Raw genomic sequence first — 15,748 nt, 5'->3', positions numbered from 1 at the left:
ACTATAAAGTCGCTGTTAGAACGCACGTGTCTGCAATATTAAATGAAGAAACTTAAGAAGAAAAGAAGGGTACTATTAATGCGAGTTTAAATAATTAAATAATAAAACCAACTGTTAACATTATTCGAAGTATAAACATTAAATCCACGCCATTACATCCAGAACCATAAAGTCGCTGTTAGAACGTACGCGTCTGCAGTATTAAATTAAGAAACTTGAGAAGAAAAGAAGAGAACTATTAGACACTGCGAGTCTAAATAATCAAATGATAAAACCAACTGTTAACGTTATTCGAAGTATAATTACATCCACGCCGTTACGTCCAGAACCATAAAGTCGCTGTTAGAACGCACGCGACATCGACGTCATTAGCGATTAGACACTTACGTTATTTATATTTTGTAGTATAGATTTACGTCCATCAAGTATTGAAATGTTCCTTTTAAATGATTTTGGAAAGTCAGGGCAGTGATGAGATGAATCCTATGAAGTTTTCTCTATTTGTTCATCATGTAGAATTTTGTTGTACTATGACAGATTATTGACATCTGTTGCACAGTCAGTCTTCTTGATTAAGTGTTCATTAGAGTTATCGTTTAAGGTGAGTCCTGTCCTTAATCGAGCCAATGTAATTCTTTCTTTCTTGATTAATCTGCTGAAAGGAATTTCTCGGTAAAAAAATCATTTGCTACGTTGTGAATCTTCATTCCTGTGCATCTTATTCATCACTGACGTTAGTTTTTGCATAGCGTGTAAATTCTTGATATGGGACAGTGATGGTACATGTAATTTCGTCTCCTCGGAGAACGGAAGGAATGGAAGGAAAGAAGGAAAAAATGAAACGAGGGGAGGAGAGAAGAGCAAATAAGGAAAAGGACGAAAAGACGAAACGCTGCGGTCGTCGATGGTTTCTGACAGAATCGACGGGGCGAATCGAACGATAAAACTCGGACGAATACATCTCGTCTTGCGAGAACGATGGTCGACGCCCTTGGGGATTTCCTTGGCCATTTTCGTCACATCTGGTAGACACACGCATCCCGACAAATCGGATGAGCTGCCGCTCGGTCGCCTTCTCTCTCTCTCTCTCTCTCTCTCTTTAATACCCTCAAGGCACCCCTATCCGCGCATATGTTTCGCAGATACCGTACCAAACGTTCGCAACGGGGGTTCTCTTCCTTCTTTCCTCAAGGTCTAAACTATCCGTGAAATCGTATACTCGTGTAAATGCGTGAAACGCGCGATGTTTTTCGAACTCGTAAGTACGAACACCATTCGTACACGTCGGGGAAGAAATCGAGTCACGCGTTCAGTAACCAATTTATCTCGTCCAATTATGATTAACGTCACGATTCAAATTTTGAATTTTTTTGCGCGCGTGACACGGAAAATCGTTTGTGCGAGCCTCGTTCACGGTGATACGCGATTCCACCGCCGCGTGACAGAACCACAAGAGTGAAGAACCACAAGTGATAACTACTCGTCACCGTAATATAAATATTACAACACTACTAAATACTTAAATACCTGAATATTATACTATTAATATTATTACTATAAATACTATAATATTATTTCTATAAATTTATTATTATAACTATATAAATATAATATTTATATTTTATAATATTACAAATATATATATATATATATATATATATATATATATATAGTAGTATTTATAGTAATAATATTTATAATATTGTATATAATAATTGTAACTATATAAACACTATAACATTATTATTATAATTATATAAATATATATAAAATGTTATAAATATTATTATTAGTAATAATATTATTACTATAAATACTCTAACATTACTATTATTATAATATAAATATTATTTTATATAATAATTATAATTATATAAATAGTAACATTATTATTATTATTATTATTATATAAATATATATAAAATGTACTGAATATTATACTGTTAATATTATTATTATAAATACTATAACATTATTATTATTATAATATAAATATAATAATTATAATTATATAAATAGTAACATTATTATTATAATTATATAAATATATATAAAATATTATAAAAAATGAAATATTTATAATATCATACATATATATATATATATATATATAGTAGTATTTATAGTAATAATCTTAATAATATTTTATATAATAATTATAATTATATGAATGCTATAACATTATTATTATAATTACATAAATATATATAAAATAGTGTAAATATTATTACTATAAACAGTACAAATATTACAACAAGCACCCTACTTTTAATACTTTATATATTTGCGCACGGTGTGTCCATTCTTTGCTTAAATTTCTCACAAATGCGTGAAAATCCGCAGTCTAATCGAGGGGCGTGATTACACGCTCACGTCTGTCGGAGAATAGTTACACGCGCGTTTTATCAGCCACTGCATCTCTCGGTTGTTGCTGTACATTGTCGAGAATATCGATCACGCGCGCCGATCGATCGGTTCCAATTTCGTGCGTTTCTCGAGTAGAGGAGACAACGATCAAAGTTGCCACTGGCCGTGATACCGCTTAAATATAATAATAGTACACACGCGCGTGCCAAATATGCATGTAAATACAAAGTATAGACGATTAGAACGACGAAACGACGCACACGTGTGTGTGTATGACCAGATCGTACCAGAGCGTTGACCAATATGTACCAGCCGTGTCGAGCTGAAACAAGGATTAGGACTTCACGGTTTACACAGATGGCGAACATACGTCCTTTATGACACATCGCCCGGTCATACCGAGCATACCCGGAACGACAATGAATATTGCGGCAAGATTTTCAACAGTTTTCGAATAATAAATACAATAACTGAACAAGGACGAAAGCCACACCTTTTCTCCTGTTTTCATACCACATGTCGATCGACCTTGGGAACACCATTCGTTCGAACGAATACATATTAACGCAAGGAGAGAAAGCTGGAAGACCAAGATTTTGGCTACCAGCTTGAGAAGAGAGAATTCTGGTTCCGCCGTGCAAAGGATTCACAGCATCTGAGATTTCAAGAATAGAGAATCTGTCGAGGCAAAGATAATGGAAAGAAAGATAATACGGTTGAATGTTTAAAGGAGTGGTAGGTAGGTTGTAGAGACGGAGATAAGTAGATTGATAGATAGGTAGGTATGTAGGTAGGTAGGTGAGTAGGTAGGTAGGTAGGAAGGTAGGTAGGTAGGTAGGTAGGTAGGTAGGTAGGTAGGTAGGTAGGTAGGTAGGTAGGTAGGTAGGTAGGTAGTTGGATCCTTGGCAAAATGCTCAAGAGAGTCTCTCTCATTGGTAGAGGATAGATCTCGCAGTCTGGCGTTTCTTTCGCATGCGGGGCAGAGGCGACAGCGTCGACGCGACGTTACGATCCTTCCACCGCGGGTGGTTGACTCGGAATCGAGTCTGAAACGATGTCTGAAACGGCAACGAAAAACTCGATGAGAGAGAAAGAGAAGAAGGAAGGAATGAAACGAGTGTAGAAGGAAAGAGAGACACGAGATGACGACGTAAAGAGGGAAGAGTGAAAGAGAGAGAGAGAGAGAGATAGACCGGTGAGATGAGGTAAGATACAGGGAAGAAGAAGAAGAAGAAGAGGAAGAAAAAAAGAAAAAAGGATGAAGAGAGGAGCGGCGAGGCAGGGAAGAAAGATGGACGGGACGGCGCGGCGCGGCGTGGCGTGGCGTGGCGTGGCGTGGCGCGACGCAACGCACAGAGAAACCGAGTCAAACTCTCGGCCGGCTGGCGCCGTTCTGTCGGCCCCCGCTGCCTCTTGCGGCCAACAAAGCGCGCCGTACACCTCCTCCCCGTTTGTTTCGCCTGCCATCGTCACCAACGTTAGCGCCAACACTACTACCAAGTACGTAATACCAACACATCAGCACCGCGCGACTTCGTCATTCCAATCCACCACCACCAACACCATTGCCATTGTCATTGATGATAACGCTACTCGTGTGGGATACTCCTTATAGCGAGATGCTCGACCCCGTTGAATGGCAAACTGAATACCGTGTTCATCCGTGTCGTGTGATCCGATCGAGTTTCCAAGCGCGGCGAGACGATGCTTACTCGACTTTCGGGCGCCTCGGCGCCACAGTGTGTTGGTGCTAAAGCCGACGTGTACGTACGATGCATCGCGAACGGAGCGAAATCATGCAGAGGCTGAGAGAAGAAACAACAACATTCGATACGCGTTGGTACTAGTGATAGTATCCATAAAATCGATGGCATCGATGCCAATGATGGTATATATAAGTAGTGATAGTGGTAGTGGTAGTGGTTTGTGACAGTGGTAGTGGTAGTGGTAGTGGTAGTGGCAGTGCGGTGGTAGTGGTAATGCAGAGGTAGTGGTGGTAATGTTAGAGGCAGCAAAGTCACACAGGCAAAACCAGTTGGGACTCCATCGTACGCGTGTGAGATGAAAGTGGTTCGAACGCACGAGGAGAGTACAAACTTAGTACGTTGTCGGCCGCGCTCGAGTAAGGACGTGCTCCGTTATCTCGGTTGTTACACTCGGTCTTCTAAAGTCGAATCAAGTTTACTGCGCACGTACGCGAGCAAATTTTCGCACAAAGCCTCGCGATCGTGGCCATGATCTGTTTTCTTCCTGTAATTCTCGACTTTTCGATGATTGCTCGCAAGAAGGTGACGAAGCTCAAACACACGCACTGATGATAAAGAGTGGCCCGAGGGAGAGAAAGAAAAATCAGGGGAACTGCTGTTGGAAAAGAAAAGAGAGCAAGTCGAAGCTACAGATAGCACAGGAAGAAGGAGGCAAAGAGTTGCAACCCGGCTACCGGCGCAACCCGTAAACCTGTCCCGCGACACGTGTTCGTAGTTTTTACTCCGTAAAAAGTAGTGTATGCACGGATGAAGTAACGCGCGTGTGGTGATCAAGCGCAAAAGAAACTTGGTGCTTAACGGCGAAAACGTAGAAAACGACGCGTCTTCTTGTCTCTAGTTTATCTCCAATGAAAATGACCAGTCACGTTGTGGAATCAGCTTCCGAGTTGTCGGCTTTGATGAAAGGTGAATATCTCTGAAAAACTTCAGCTTAAAACGTGAGAAATGATCAACTCGATCCTTCTAACGTATAATATATATACATATATATATTTATATTAATTCTTACCATCTTTTCCATCTTCCTTCAGTCGATTTTCAATTAATTTGTTTCGTTTGCGATAGATAGAAATAATATAGCAACGCGAAAGTTTGAACGACTTTGCTAACTCGGTCTCGTCGACGCTCCGATCATTGTCGCGATAGAAAATATCATTTTTATCACGGTGGTGATGGTCGTCGTCGTCGTCGTCATCGTCGCTCGGCCGATTGATAGTCTGCAAAGAACGATACGATAATTGTCATTATGAACGGCGCCAGTCGCCTCCGGGATTATTCTGGTTCCGTGGCAGCAACACACTGCAAGTCAAGCCAAGCCGAGTCGAGTCGAGTCGAGTCAAGTCAAGTCAAGTCATGTCAGACCGTAAAACCGACATCGCGATAAAGAGAGATAGTAGAGCTTATAATGCCCATACGGAGCAAGGAGTGGGGGGACGGAAGACAGTTAAGAGTTGAAGAGTTGAGAGAGAACGCGATCCGTGGAAAACGGCGAGACGGTGGGAGAAGGAAGAAGTAGCATTCGATAAAAGAGGAGAATGCGACAAGAGAGACAGGGCGCGGCGGCGGCGCCAGCGTGGGTTGGCTCACACGACTAGCAGGCGAACCGACTTGTACGAAACAAACGACCTCTTGACCAAACTCGAAATCTCTTACCGTTTTTTTTAATCTCACGGCTACAGTACCCAATACACGTGTATGTGTATTTCGTTTCACACCTCTCCGAACGTTGCTTTTGTTCCACTTTCCCTCCTATTCCTTCTTCTTTCTTCTCTTCGTTCTCATTTCCTCTTTTCCTCTTGCTTTTCATTCTCTCTCACGTTCTTTAGGTATTTCGTTTTTCTTCAAATTTCTGAAAGTTACGATCAATTCTTACCGCGAGATGTTTATACACGCTATCGTATATCGTATAACGTACGGCGAAGGAAAAGCGTTTTATAATCGATCGAGGAACGTTCACCTCGGATTAACACCGAGATACGAAAAGAATGATCGTCTCGACTCGATCGTTTGATCTCGACGCGGAAAGATACGACGAACGTGTCTGCGTGTTTACGTTTACGGAGCGAGCGTTTACGTCCGGAAGAAAGGTCTTTCGCTTGGTAAAGTTTCGCTCGTTTCGTTGTTTCGATTTTTGGAACCATTTGCTTTTGCAATTGCAAATGATCGTTTCCACAACATAATTACTAGTTCAATGGTCGGAAACTGTCCAATGTAATCGATATTCTATTGTGCGCGAGGTAGAGGTACGCACAGGTAGAAAGGGAGGGAACGAATGCTACGGTAAACGTCCAACACTCTTTCCTTCCACCCACTTGTACACAAAGTTGCACCTGCTACCTGAATCGAGCCGAACCGAACACCTCTTCTATCCCCACGGACCTGTTCCCCGCGTTTGCCGTTTAATCGTTCCTCATTCTTGCTACCACCGATCCTTCTTCCATCCATCTGCTGGCCAGGCCCTAATCGTTTGCTACTCACCACTTCCGATCGAAAGATTCCCCGCCACGTTCATTCTTTCTCCACCTTTTCACCTTTCCGTTTGTCTTCCTGCCGCCTTCCTTTCGGATTCCTGGGACACTAAAACACTATTGCGAGACTTTTCTTAACAGCTCGTAGCCAGTGCATACAGGATGAATAGAAAAAAAAAAAAGGATAGACTCGTCGAAACATGAGAAAAGAAAAGTTGTAACGGATTAATAATTTTTTAAAAGTTATAAATGGAGTGTTGGATTTTTGTTTCGACCGAAGAAACGAATTTCTTCGCTTCCTCGAGAGTTGGCATACTGTATGTAAGTAGTGGTTTACCTTGTAATTTCTTCTTTTTCTGATTACAGGAGGTTTTCTACATGTCATCCTTCCATTTCTACTTTGACACCTTTGTATCAAACAATTACATCCTTTCAAAGATTCCCCGGACATGTTGCAAGCATTTCAACCGAAACGAAAAAATCGAAACTATTGTTATAATTTTTCGACCCATGTTTGTTAGGATTTTTTTTTTATGTTTCGACGAGTACTATCCACTCTAGAAGTTATGAGTCCTCTTTTCTATTCACCCTGTATATGTATATACACGTGTACTTATTTATTTATCACTTACTTATTTACATACGTATATGCGTACGGTATATTCGCTCGATCAAGATTCACTCAGGGCTGTTTGATATTGCAATCGCACTGTTCGCATATTCTTAGAAGCTTTAGGTTTATTGTCATGACTGCCTTTGCCTTATTACGTTAATATTTGAACGATGCAACTGAAAGATAATGTTATTCTCGTTTTAAAAAACGTTTACGATGTATTTTCTAATTTTGAATGATCAATTCAAAAGGAAGAAAGAAAATGAGAAGTGCTAAAGTCGATGCGACGCCAATGCAATCGATTTAAACATTGCTCCCGCACGACCATCTGGTGACCGCCGCGCCGTCTTCGACTCTCTCTCTCTCTCTCTCTTCCTCCCTCTCTCTCTTTCTCTCTCTACATGTGCGTATCACTAGACCATCTTCTTTCCAGACCATCTTGTTAGAAACGATCCCACATAAAGCGTTTTCGCTCAAGATTTGCTTTCAGAATATATTACATTTATACGCTACGTACTTCTTGTCTGAAAAACAATTGACTTTTTAGACGTGGCTGCACATGTCTCCTCGTACGCCTTTAAATGTTCGTTGATGATTATTCCTTTTTTTTTTCTTGATTCGTCGACGTTATTAATTAAATCGCAAAGAGCCGCAGCCACGAGAGTCCGTTAAACTTTACTATTTCTAGTACGTTAGGTCGCGTCGAGAACCAGAAGAGAGAACAATCACTGCTTCCACGAAATAAATGACGAAGCTCTACGTTATGTACTTACGTTTAATCGTCAATTTTGAAACGCGACCACAGTGAAGCTTGGAATCGCCCGCCACGTTCTCAATCCAATTCTGTTTTTTCGATTTTCATTCCATTTGTTTTCTATTTTTACGATTGTTTCTTACTCGTATCGTATCGATGTTTGTTGTTGCACATTGTACCGAATCTACGAATGAAATTCAGATGAAAAATACGAAAAAAGAATACCAGGGGGCGTGTAAATACCTGAGGAGAGACAGCATCTCTCTCTCTCTTTTTCTCTCTAGTAGAAGAGAATTGGCAGAGGGAAAAAAAGCATCAAAATATACACATCACGCCATCGCACGGCTATCTGTTAGTACACCCCTGACGAAAATACGATAGGAGATATCCAGTCTGCGGTTAGTAGTACGTGTACACGTTCACGCGAGTTTACACAGATGTCTAGATATTATTTCGCTCTGTTTGAACAATTGCCGAACCAGACGACAAAGATGCATGGCGTAATATGTATATTGGCGAGTGGTGGTGATATTTGCGAAAATAAATTAGAGGCGTGCGTGAGTCGCGCACCTTTCCCACTTTTGTTTCAAGTTGCGCTAACACGGTACGCTAGTCCCTACTTAACCTCTTGCACTGAAATGACGTGCCACGATTGCAATATTTTCTCAATTTTAAGTATATTTTAAGTATAACCCAGACAAAACAAATAATAAATTGGTTACTTCTCAATAATTTCTATCCAATGATATCATACCGACGAGTTCAAAAAGAAAGCTACGAATTATCGTATACGATTTGGTCACTCGTTATGGTCTGCAATCAGTTGCCAGCGCAAGTGGTTAACCTCTTGCGCTGGAATGACGTGTTACGCACGTCGAGAATTTTTTGTCCAGAAATTGCTATATTTTCTCAGTTTTAAGTATATTCAAGTAAAACAAATAATAAACTTATTACTTCTCAACAATTTCTATTCAGTGATATACCGGCGAGTTCGAAAAGAAAGCGACGAATTATCGTATACGGTTTGGTCACTCGTTATGGTTCGCAATCAGTTGTCAGCGCAAGTAGTTAACCTCTTGCGCTGGAATGACGTGTTACGCACGTCGAGAATTTTTTGTCCCAAAATTGTAATATTTTCTCAGTTTTAAGTGTATTTTAAGTATAACCCAGGCAAAACAAATAATAAATTGGTTACTTCTCAATAATTTCTATCCAATGATATCATACCGGCGAGTTCAAAAAGAAAGCGACGAATTATCGTATACGGTTTGGTCATTCGTTATGGTCCGCAATCAGTTGCCAGCGCAAGTCTACATTCGGGATCAGACTAGTCCCTACTTAAACAGACGCTTAAGTGGGGAGGTGTATTCTGCCAATATCGCTTTGCAAGTGGCATGCGGCCTTTGGTAGGTCGGATTTTAAGGTAACGTGAAGTGAAATAGTCCCAATTCCAAGAATTTGTGGAGATGGCGACGGACGTTTAAGCGGGGACTATTGTATGTTCCTAAAAAATGCGAAATCTATATCATGAGACAATTCTATATCTGTTCACTGTCATATCTCCTCGAATTGTGCGAGTTGAACGAAATTGTGGAATATCAAAAATTTGATATTCGAGAGATCGCGAATTCTGATTTTCCGTCTCTCTCTCTCTCTCTCTCTCTCTCTCTCTCTCTCTCTCTCTCTCTCTTTCTGTCTGTTTTGTGCACATAGCATCGGTCGAAAGACGAAGAATCACGACGCAAGTTCCCTACGACTATGCAAGTTGTAAGTACTGGCGTGCTGTTTCGTCGAAACTAGACAGATGTTTGACGCGAAGGGTACAGAGAGAGAGAGAGAGAGAGAGAGAGAGAGAGAGAGAGAGAGAGAGAGAGAGAGAGAAGAGAGAGCGAGCGCGAGAGAAAGATAGCATCTTATCGTAACGATGACTTCCTTACAGAAACTATCAAACTGCTACCAGGTGCGTAAATCGTTATCACCTAAAGTGCACAATGTTATCCTCAACCGAACCGTGTTATCTCGCTCCTATTTCTAACATTCGTTAAAATATTCAATGATCTGATAATTTGTTCTCGCATGACAGTTTACAGTTTGTACACACACTATTCAAAAGGATAATATCAGACCGTCGTTTCCCTTTCTTTCTTTTTCTCTCTCTTTTTACCTTTTTTCCCTTCTTTCATTCAGAAATGTCACTGAACGTTTTATTTTAAAAGGTTTAATATTAAATTAAAACGCGTATTTCTTTTAATTCTTTGCCCTCGGAAACATTTTTTGTATTATCCACCAGCAATTTATTTACGAGCGAGTATCTCTTTAAATAAAATGATGAATTGGAAACAATCATTCTGTTTAAATGATATTTAGCACGAAATTTTGTTGATTACATATTTCTCTAATATGTGATTTCGTTTGAAGTAATCACCAAGTATAGTATATATATAGAAGTTAATGATACATACGTAGTTTCAATCTTCTGAAAAATTTCCTTCACCATTTTATAAACTTTCGTAAGAAGCAGTAAGAAGTTCAGTTTATGTGAATTATTCGAATAACAAACAATGAGTGTCAATTGATTCACGACTGCCTCTATCCTCAAGAATTTCTTCTTTTGAAATTTTACTATTCCTCTTACGTCGTTATACTATATTATATCGTACAACACCATACCTGCATTCATTATAATTATTAGCAACTATAAAATTTATTTATAATTTATAATTATATATTATTATATATTATTATATTATATAATATTATATTTATAATCTGTCATTTATAATTTTAGCTGTTAGATATAAAATTGAACTACGATGTCCCCTTACAGGGAACAGTTGAGTACAAAGGGTGTTAAATTAAAACTGTGTATATGTAATTCGACCACAGAGTCTCGCGCAACTGTTACATAAATTTGGTACATTGCGTGACTGCTTTTTCGTTTCAGTCGGTGCAATGTCCAGTTCGGAAAAGGACGCCGGTTTCTGCAGCGGCGGAGACGAGGACGACATATCGGATCTACGTTCACCGAGTGCCTCCGAAGACAGTCTCGAGGTGCAGATAACCCCGATATCGTTGAAGAATAAAAGAAAGTTGGCCGAGCCACGGAAAATTCACGAGCCGAGCACAGCTCCGTTGAAGAAGCGCAGATTCCAGGGAATCGAGGAAGAAACCATGCCAGACGAGGAATCGACCAGAACGCTTCTTCGATCACCGAGCCCGTTTCGACCGTGGAGTTACACCAGCAGCAAGACCATCGACGCGAAACACCCTTTACCTTCGATTGCAACTGCGAAAGAGACTCTAGCCGATCAATCGACAACCTGTGTTTTCTCCTTGCTAACGAACTTGTCGTCGTCCACGATTCCCTCCACGATTTCGAATCGGATTAACAACAACCATCATCATCATCACCATCATCATCATCACCACAATCATCATCATCATCATCGTCACCGTCTCCACCATCACCATCATCATCAGCATTGCTGCCAGAAGAACGACTGCGATCACGAGAACGACGACGACAACGACAACCATCGACAAAGTAATTCAGATCGTGGCCACGATTCCGACGATGGCGACACGTCGTTTGGTAAAAAGACCAAAGAGGAGGACCCCCTTCGGAAACAATTCGAGTCGCAAAGTCGAGAGAGTTTGGCCAACGGGGCGCGACAGTCGTGCCCTGAAACGCGCGCGCTTCGAAACGAAAATCGAGAAGTCTCGCGTGAGAAACTGGACGACGTTGCAACCTCGTGTGCAACGTCCACGTCCGAGACGATGCTCTCGTCGACCGCGACACCATCTCCTGTCGCGCACCCCAGACTACTGCAAGAGGAACCCTTGTCGCTCGTTCTGAGGGGCGACGTGACTGCCAGAGTACCCTCTCACCCAGCGGTGAACGGTAACTACGAGAAAACTGACTCGTACTCTGTGGAACGTGCGAACGCTTCTTCGTTATCTTCATCTCTGTTATCGTCGTTGTCGTCGTCTTCGTCGTTGTCCTTGACATCGTCCTCTTCGTCTACCTCCTCATCTTCTTCTTCCTCTTCTTCGTCTTCTTCGTCTTCGTCTTCGTCTTCGTCATCATCGTCTCAATCGTCCCGCCAACAAAATCATCGATCCTGCTCGATAACGGAGACAACGGCCGCGATGATAACAGCGGTGGTGAGCACGTCGACGACCACAGTGACGATGACGAGCGTCCAGAACAGCCTGGCGAGGCAACAGCCGACAGCGGGCCAACAGAGAAACTACAAAAACATGACGCGCGAAAGGAGAATAGAGGCGAACGCCAGGGAACGAACGCGAGTCCATACGATAAGCGCCGCGTTCGACACGCTGAGGCGCGCCATACCCGCGTACTCGCACAATCAAAAGCTCTCGAAGCTGTCCGTGTTGAGGATCGCGTGTAGTTACATCATGACCCTCGGGAAGATCGTTGATATCATCGACGAGGGCGAGCCAATCAACGGCGCTTCGCTAGGGGCTTGCGTAGACCTCGTGTCTAAAACCATACAGACCGAGGGTAAACTGAGAAAGAGAAAAGAAGACTGAGCACCCACTCTCTCGTTTGAATTCAAAAAAGAAGCGCGATCCAACACTTGTATACCTATGTATGTGTATATATGTGTACGTACGTCGACTCTCGTCAAACCCACCGATTGTTAAGGTCGAGATTCCACCGGCGTTTTACAAGCTGTAAACTGTATCGCATCGCCAAGTGGCGTTTTTTCGAAAGTATGTAGTCGGTTGCGTTGACACTTTGACGGCCGCATGATGTTTAAACCAATCATCAGACTATAATTGATAATTATAGTACGTTCTTTGATAAAAGTTCTTTGGCTTGCTCAAATTGGAGATTATCTGCGTGCCCATAGATCCTCCATAAATCTCGGTTAATTTGGCGTGTGAGTTTTTTTTCCAAAAAATAACAATGCGTACCAGAAGTATCACGCAGGCAAACCAGAAGTGTGTACTGCAATACGAATTCGAGGCCTGGAATCGTTTTTGTATTATCTCACAAAGCGGCAAAGTCACACTTTGAGATCCAGCGGAGAAAAACGCTCGCAGAGTCCGAAACCTAAAAACTGAAATAACAAGGATCGACGACCAGTGTATCAACGAAAAGATGGAGCATCTCCGAATCATGACTGAAACGTTACAATCGACATCGGTTGCAAAGATTTTCGTTTGTTCGTTCGAATCGCCAATCATCGATTCAGTGAGACGATAAATGACGATGAGAACGACAATGGTGATGACAATGATAATTTTGCAAAGGCAAAAGCGCGTCATCGAATCACGAATCGATGGCAAAATGTGGAAAAACGAGGTACTATTCTCACGGTATAGAATAGATTTCGACAAAATGCATACTTACGGTGCGAGCAGTGCACTGGTCGTGCATATTTCGTTCGATAAAGTTCGTTGTAAACTGTCAATACGTGCATCCATCCATCTACAAATGCATATTGTAAAATTACTGCGAGTTTATACATGGCTCGCGTCTACTTCTACTAATAATTCGAATAAATAAAACATGAAACAAACATAAAAGCCAATTATCGGCGTTTTATTATTGAAACCGATAGATGATCCTCGCCTTTGTTCTAGTGTTCGTATCCGTACGAGTACTTAACCTCTTACGCTGGAATGACGTGCCACGCACGTCGAGAATTTTTTGTCCTAAAATTGTAATATTTTCTCTGTAATAGTTTTAAGCATATTTAAGTAAAACAAACTAGGCAAAACAAATAATAAATTTATTACTTCTCAATCGTTTCTATCCAGTGATATCATACCGACGAGTTCAAAAACAAAGCGACAAATTGTTGTATACAATTTGGTCACTCGTTACGGTCCGCAATTAGTTGCCAACGCAAGTAGTTAACCTCTTGCGTCGAAATAACGTGCCACGCACGTCGCGAACTTTTCGTCTTAAAATTGCAATATTTTCTCAGTTTTAAGTATATTTAAGTATAACCCAGACAAAACAAATAATAAATTTATTACTTCTCAATAATTTCTATCCAGTGATGTCATAGCGACGAATTGTTATATATGGTCCGGTCACTCGTTATGGTCCGCAATCAGTTGCCAGCGCAAGTGGTTAATCTCTTTGCGATGCACGTTTTCGCAGATAAATCCAAAGACTGATCGTAAGAAAGAAGTCGCTCCTGCAAAATAATCGTGTATGTACATTATTGAATGAAATCGCGATTCGATCAACGATTTTACCATTCGATTGGATGTTGGTTAAAACGAAACAAGAAACATCGTCATATCGCGCGCGAGCCCAAAGAAGTGAGTTGCTCGCGCTTTAACGTGTACGGGCCCCGATACAAGAAGGAACCATATAGCTACGCACACCTGCTAAGAAACAGAGGCAGCTGCGTTTCATTTTTTTTCACAGGTATCGCTTAATTTTTGGAGATCGCACGAAGCGAATAATAACATAATCGCTCGCTGTCATTTTCGTCTAACGTGTCATTTTCGTCTAACGTGTCATTTTCGTCTATGACGTCAAAAAAAAAGAAAAAAAAAATCGGCACGAATCTTCCTATCTGTTTTTTCTTGTCGAACGATCTAGTCAACCATACGTTGACATCGAAATATCGATACCGATTTGAACGATTACGTGGTGACCACAGTGACAATGTAACCACGGTCGTTACGAGTCGTGAGTCGTGAATCATGAATCATAAGTTGCAGCTTACTGCGACGAGCCAGTGAGTCGCGGTAACAAGACACCGCGTCACGGGCATGAGGTCGAAAAACGAAAGGAGTCGCGGAATTTAGGTAGAGAGAGAGAAAAAGAGAGTGGTGGCGAGTACATATACACACACGGGAAGCAAGATTAACAAGGCGATATACCGTCTGGTGGGAGGTTGGCCAGAGCGTTGGCGCCAGCTGACCACCGTCGCGCGCGTCGCGTCGTCGGACGACCTACGCGAATGTATTCCGTTGTACGTGTACTACCATCGCGGACCACCGCGCCGTTCTTCCATTTCTTTTCAACCACTTAACCGAACATCACGCATTCGCTAATAATAATAATGATAATAATTAGTTTTATTGTTAGTCTCGTTTCTCTCTCTTTTTTTCCTTCTTCTTCCTCTTGTTTTCCTTCCTTCCTTTCTTCTTTTCTTCCTATTCTACAACAATATGTATACAGAATATTGCCAAAACATCGAAATGTAAGAAAAAATTAATCTTACAGTTAAATTTAAAATTATCGATTTATTTCAGTAGGAAGTGATTTTTTGGCCAACCCTATACTTACCATATGTAGATACAAATTTTCTCTTTGGATCATTGTCTGACAGTTTCCATGAAAATATATATATATATATATATATATATATATCTCCCTCTCTCTGGTACCATGCGAAATATCTGTCTTCAATTACATTTCCAATTTTGCAGAAATTTGGTTATATTATAGAAATATATCCGGCCCTCGCTACGCCTATGATCCTGTGTAAGTACTTTCATGAATGTACATTACGTACGAGTACGTATATAAACACGCAAATGGCGTAAATGGCGCGTGATTGGGTATTGATGTCTTCTTTGTTTAATTAATGCAACATCGATTACGTCAGCAGGCCTAGAAACTGCACGAGATCGCTGAAATAGACGAGAGGCGTTCATTGTGACTGCAATTTGGTTTTCGCGTTCGAACCTTGCATAATCGGTAACAATTATCTAATCGAATTTCATTCCTTCCATTTTTCTTTTCCTTTCTTTTTTTTTTTTTTTTTTTTTTGGTGAAGGGGGA

General features: G+C 41.1%; 1 protein-coding gene across 3 annotated transcripts; it reads left to right on the top strand.

Annotated features, from left to right (window-relative positions):
• Nucleotides 1–3,881: 3,881 nt before the first annotated feature.
• On the top strand, nucleotides 3,882–13,517 carry LOC122534815 (serine-rich adhesin for platelets-like). 3 transcript variants are annotated; one of them, XM_043665785.1, is made up of 3 exons: nucleotides 3,882–5,039; nucleotides 10,913–11,623; nucleotides 11,666–13,517. In XM_043665785.1, the coding sequence occupies exons 1-3, from the start codon at nucleotides 4,982–4,984 to the stop codon at nucleotides 12,520–12,522; spliced, it is 1,626 nt and encodes a 541-aa protein (XP_043521720.1). In that variant the 5' UTR covers nucleotides 3,882–4,981; the 3' UTR covers nucleotides 12,523–13,517. The 3 variants fall into 3 exon arrangements, with proteins under 3 accessions (XP_043521720.1, XP_043521719.1, XP_043521721.1); XM_043665784.1 differs by having other exon boundaries at nucleotides 3,883–5,039; nucleotides 10,913–13,517; XM_043665786.1 differs by lacking the exon at nucleotides 3,882–5,039 and adding an exon at nucleotides 9,849–9,928 and having other exon boundaries at nucleotides 10,913–13,517.
• The last annotated feature ends 2,231 nt before the right edge of the window (nucleotides 13,518–15,748 follow it).

The sequence above is a fragment of the Frieseomelitta varia genome, unplaced genomic scaffold (genome assembly GCF_011392965.1).
Source record: "Frieseomelitta varia isolate USP_RPSP 00005682 unplaced genomic scaffold, Fvar_1.2 scaffold_642, whole genome shotgun sequence".
In the NCBI taxonomy this organism is placed as follows: domain Eukaryota; kingdom Metazoa; phylum Arthropoda; class Insecta; order Hymenoptera; family Apidae; genus Frieseomelitta; species Frieseomelitta varia.
This window is presented reverse-complemented; position numbering and strand designations above follow the sequence as displayed.

What these genes read in the sequence shown, in the direction of transcription:
- LOC122534815 (XM_043665784.1), top strand. Translation starts at nt 4,982, where the DNA reads ATGAAAATGACCAGTCACGTTGTGGAATCAGCTTCCGAGTTGTCGGCT. An exon ending in GTTGTCGGCTTTGATGAAAG is followed by an intron (nt 5,040 to 10,912) that starts GTGAATATCTCT and finishes TTTTCGTTTCAG; the next exon opens with TCGGTGCAATGTCCAGTTCG.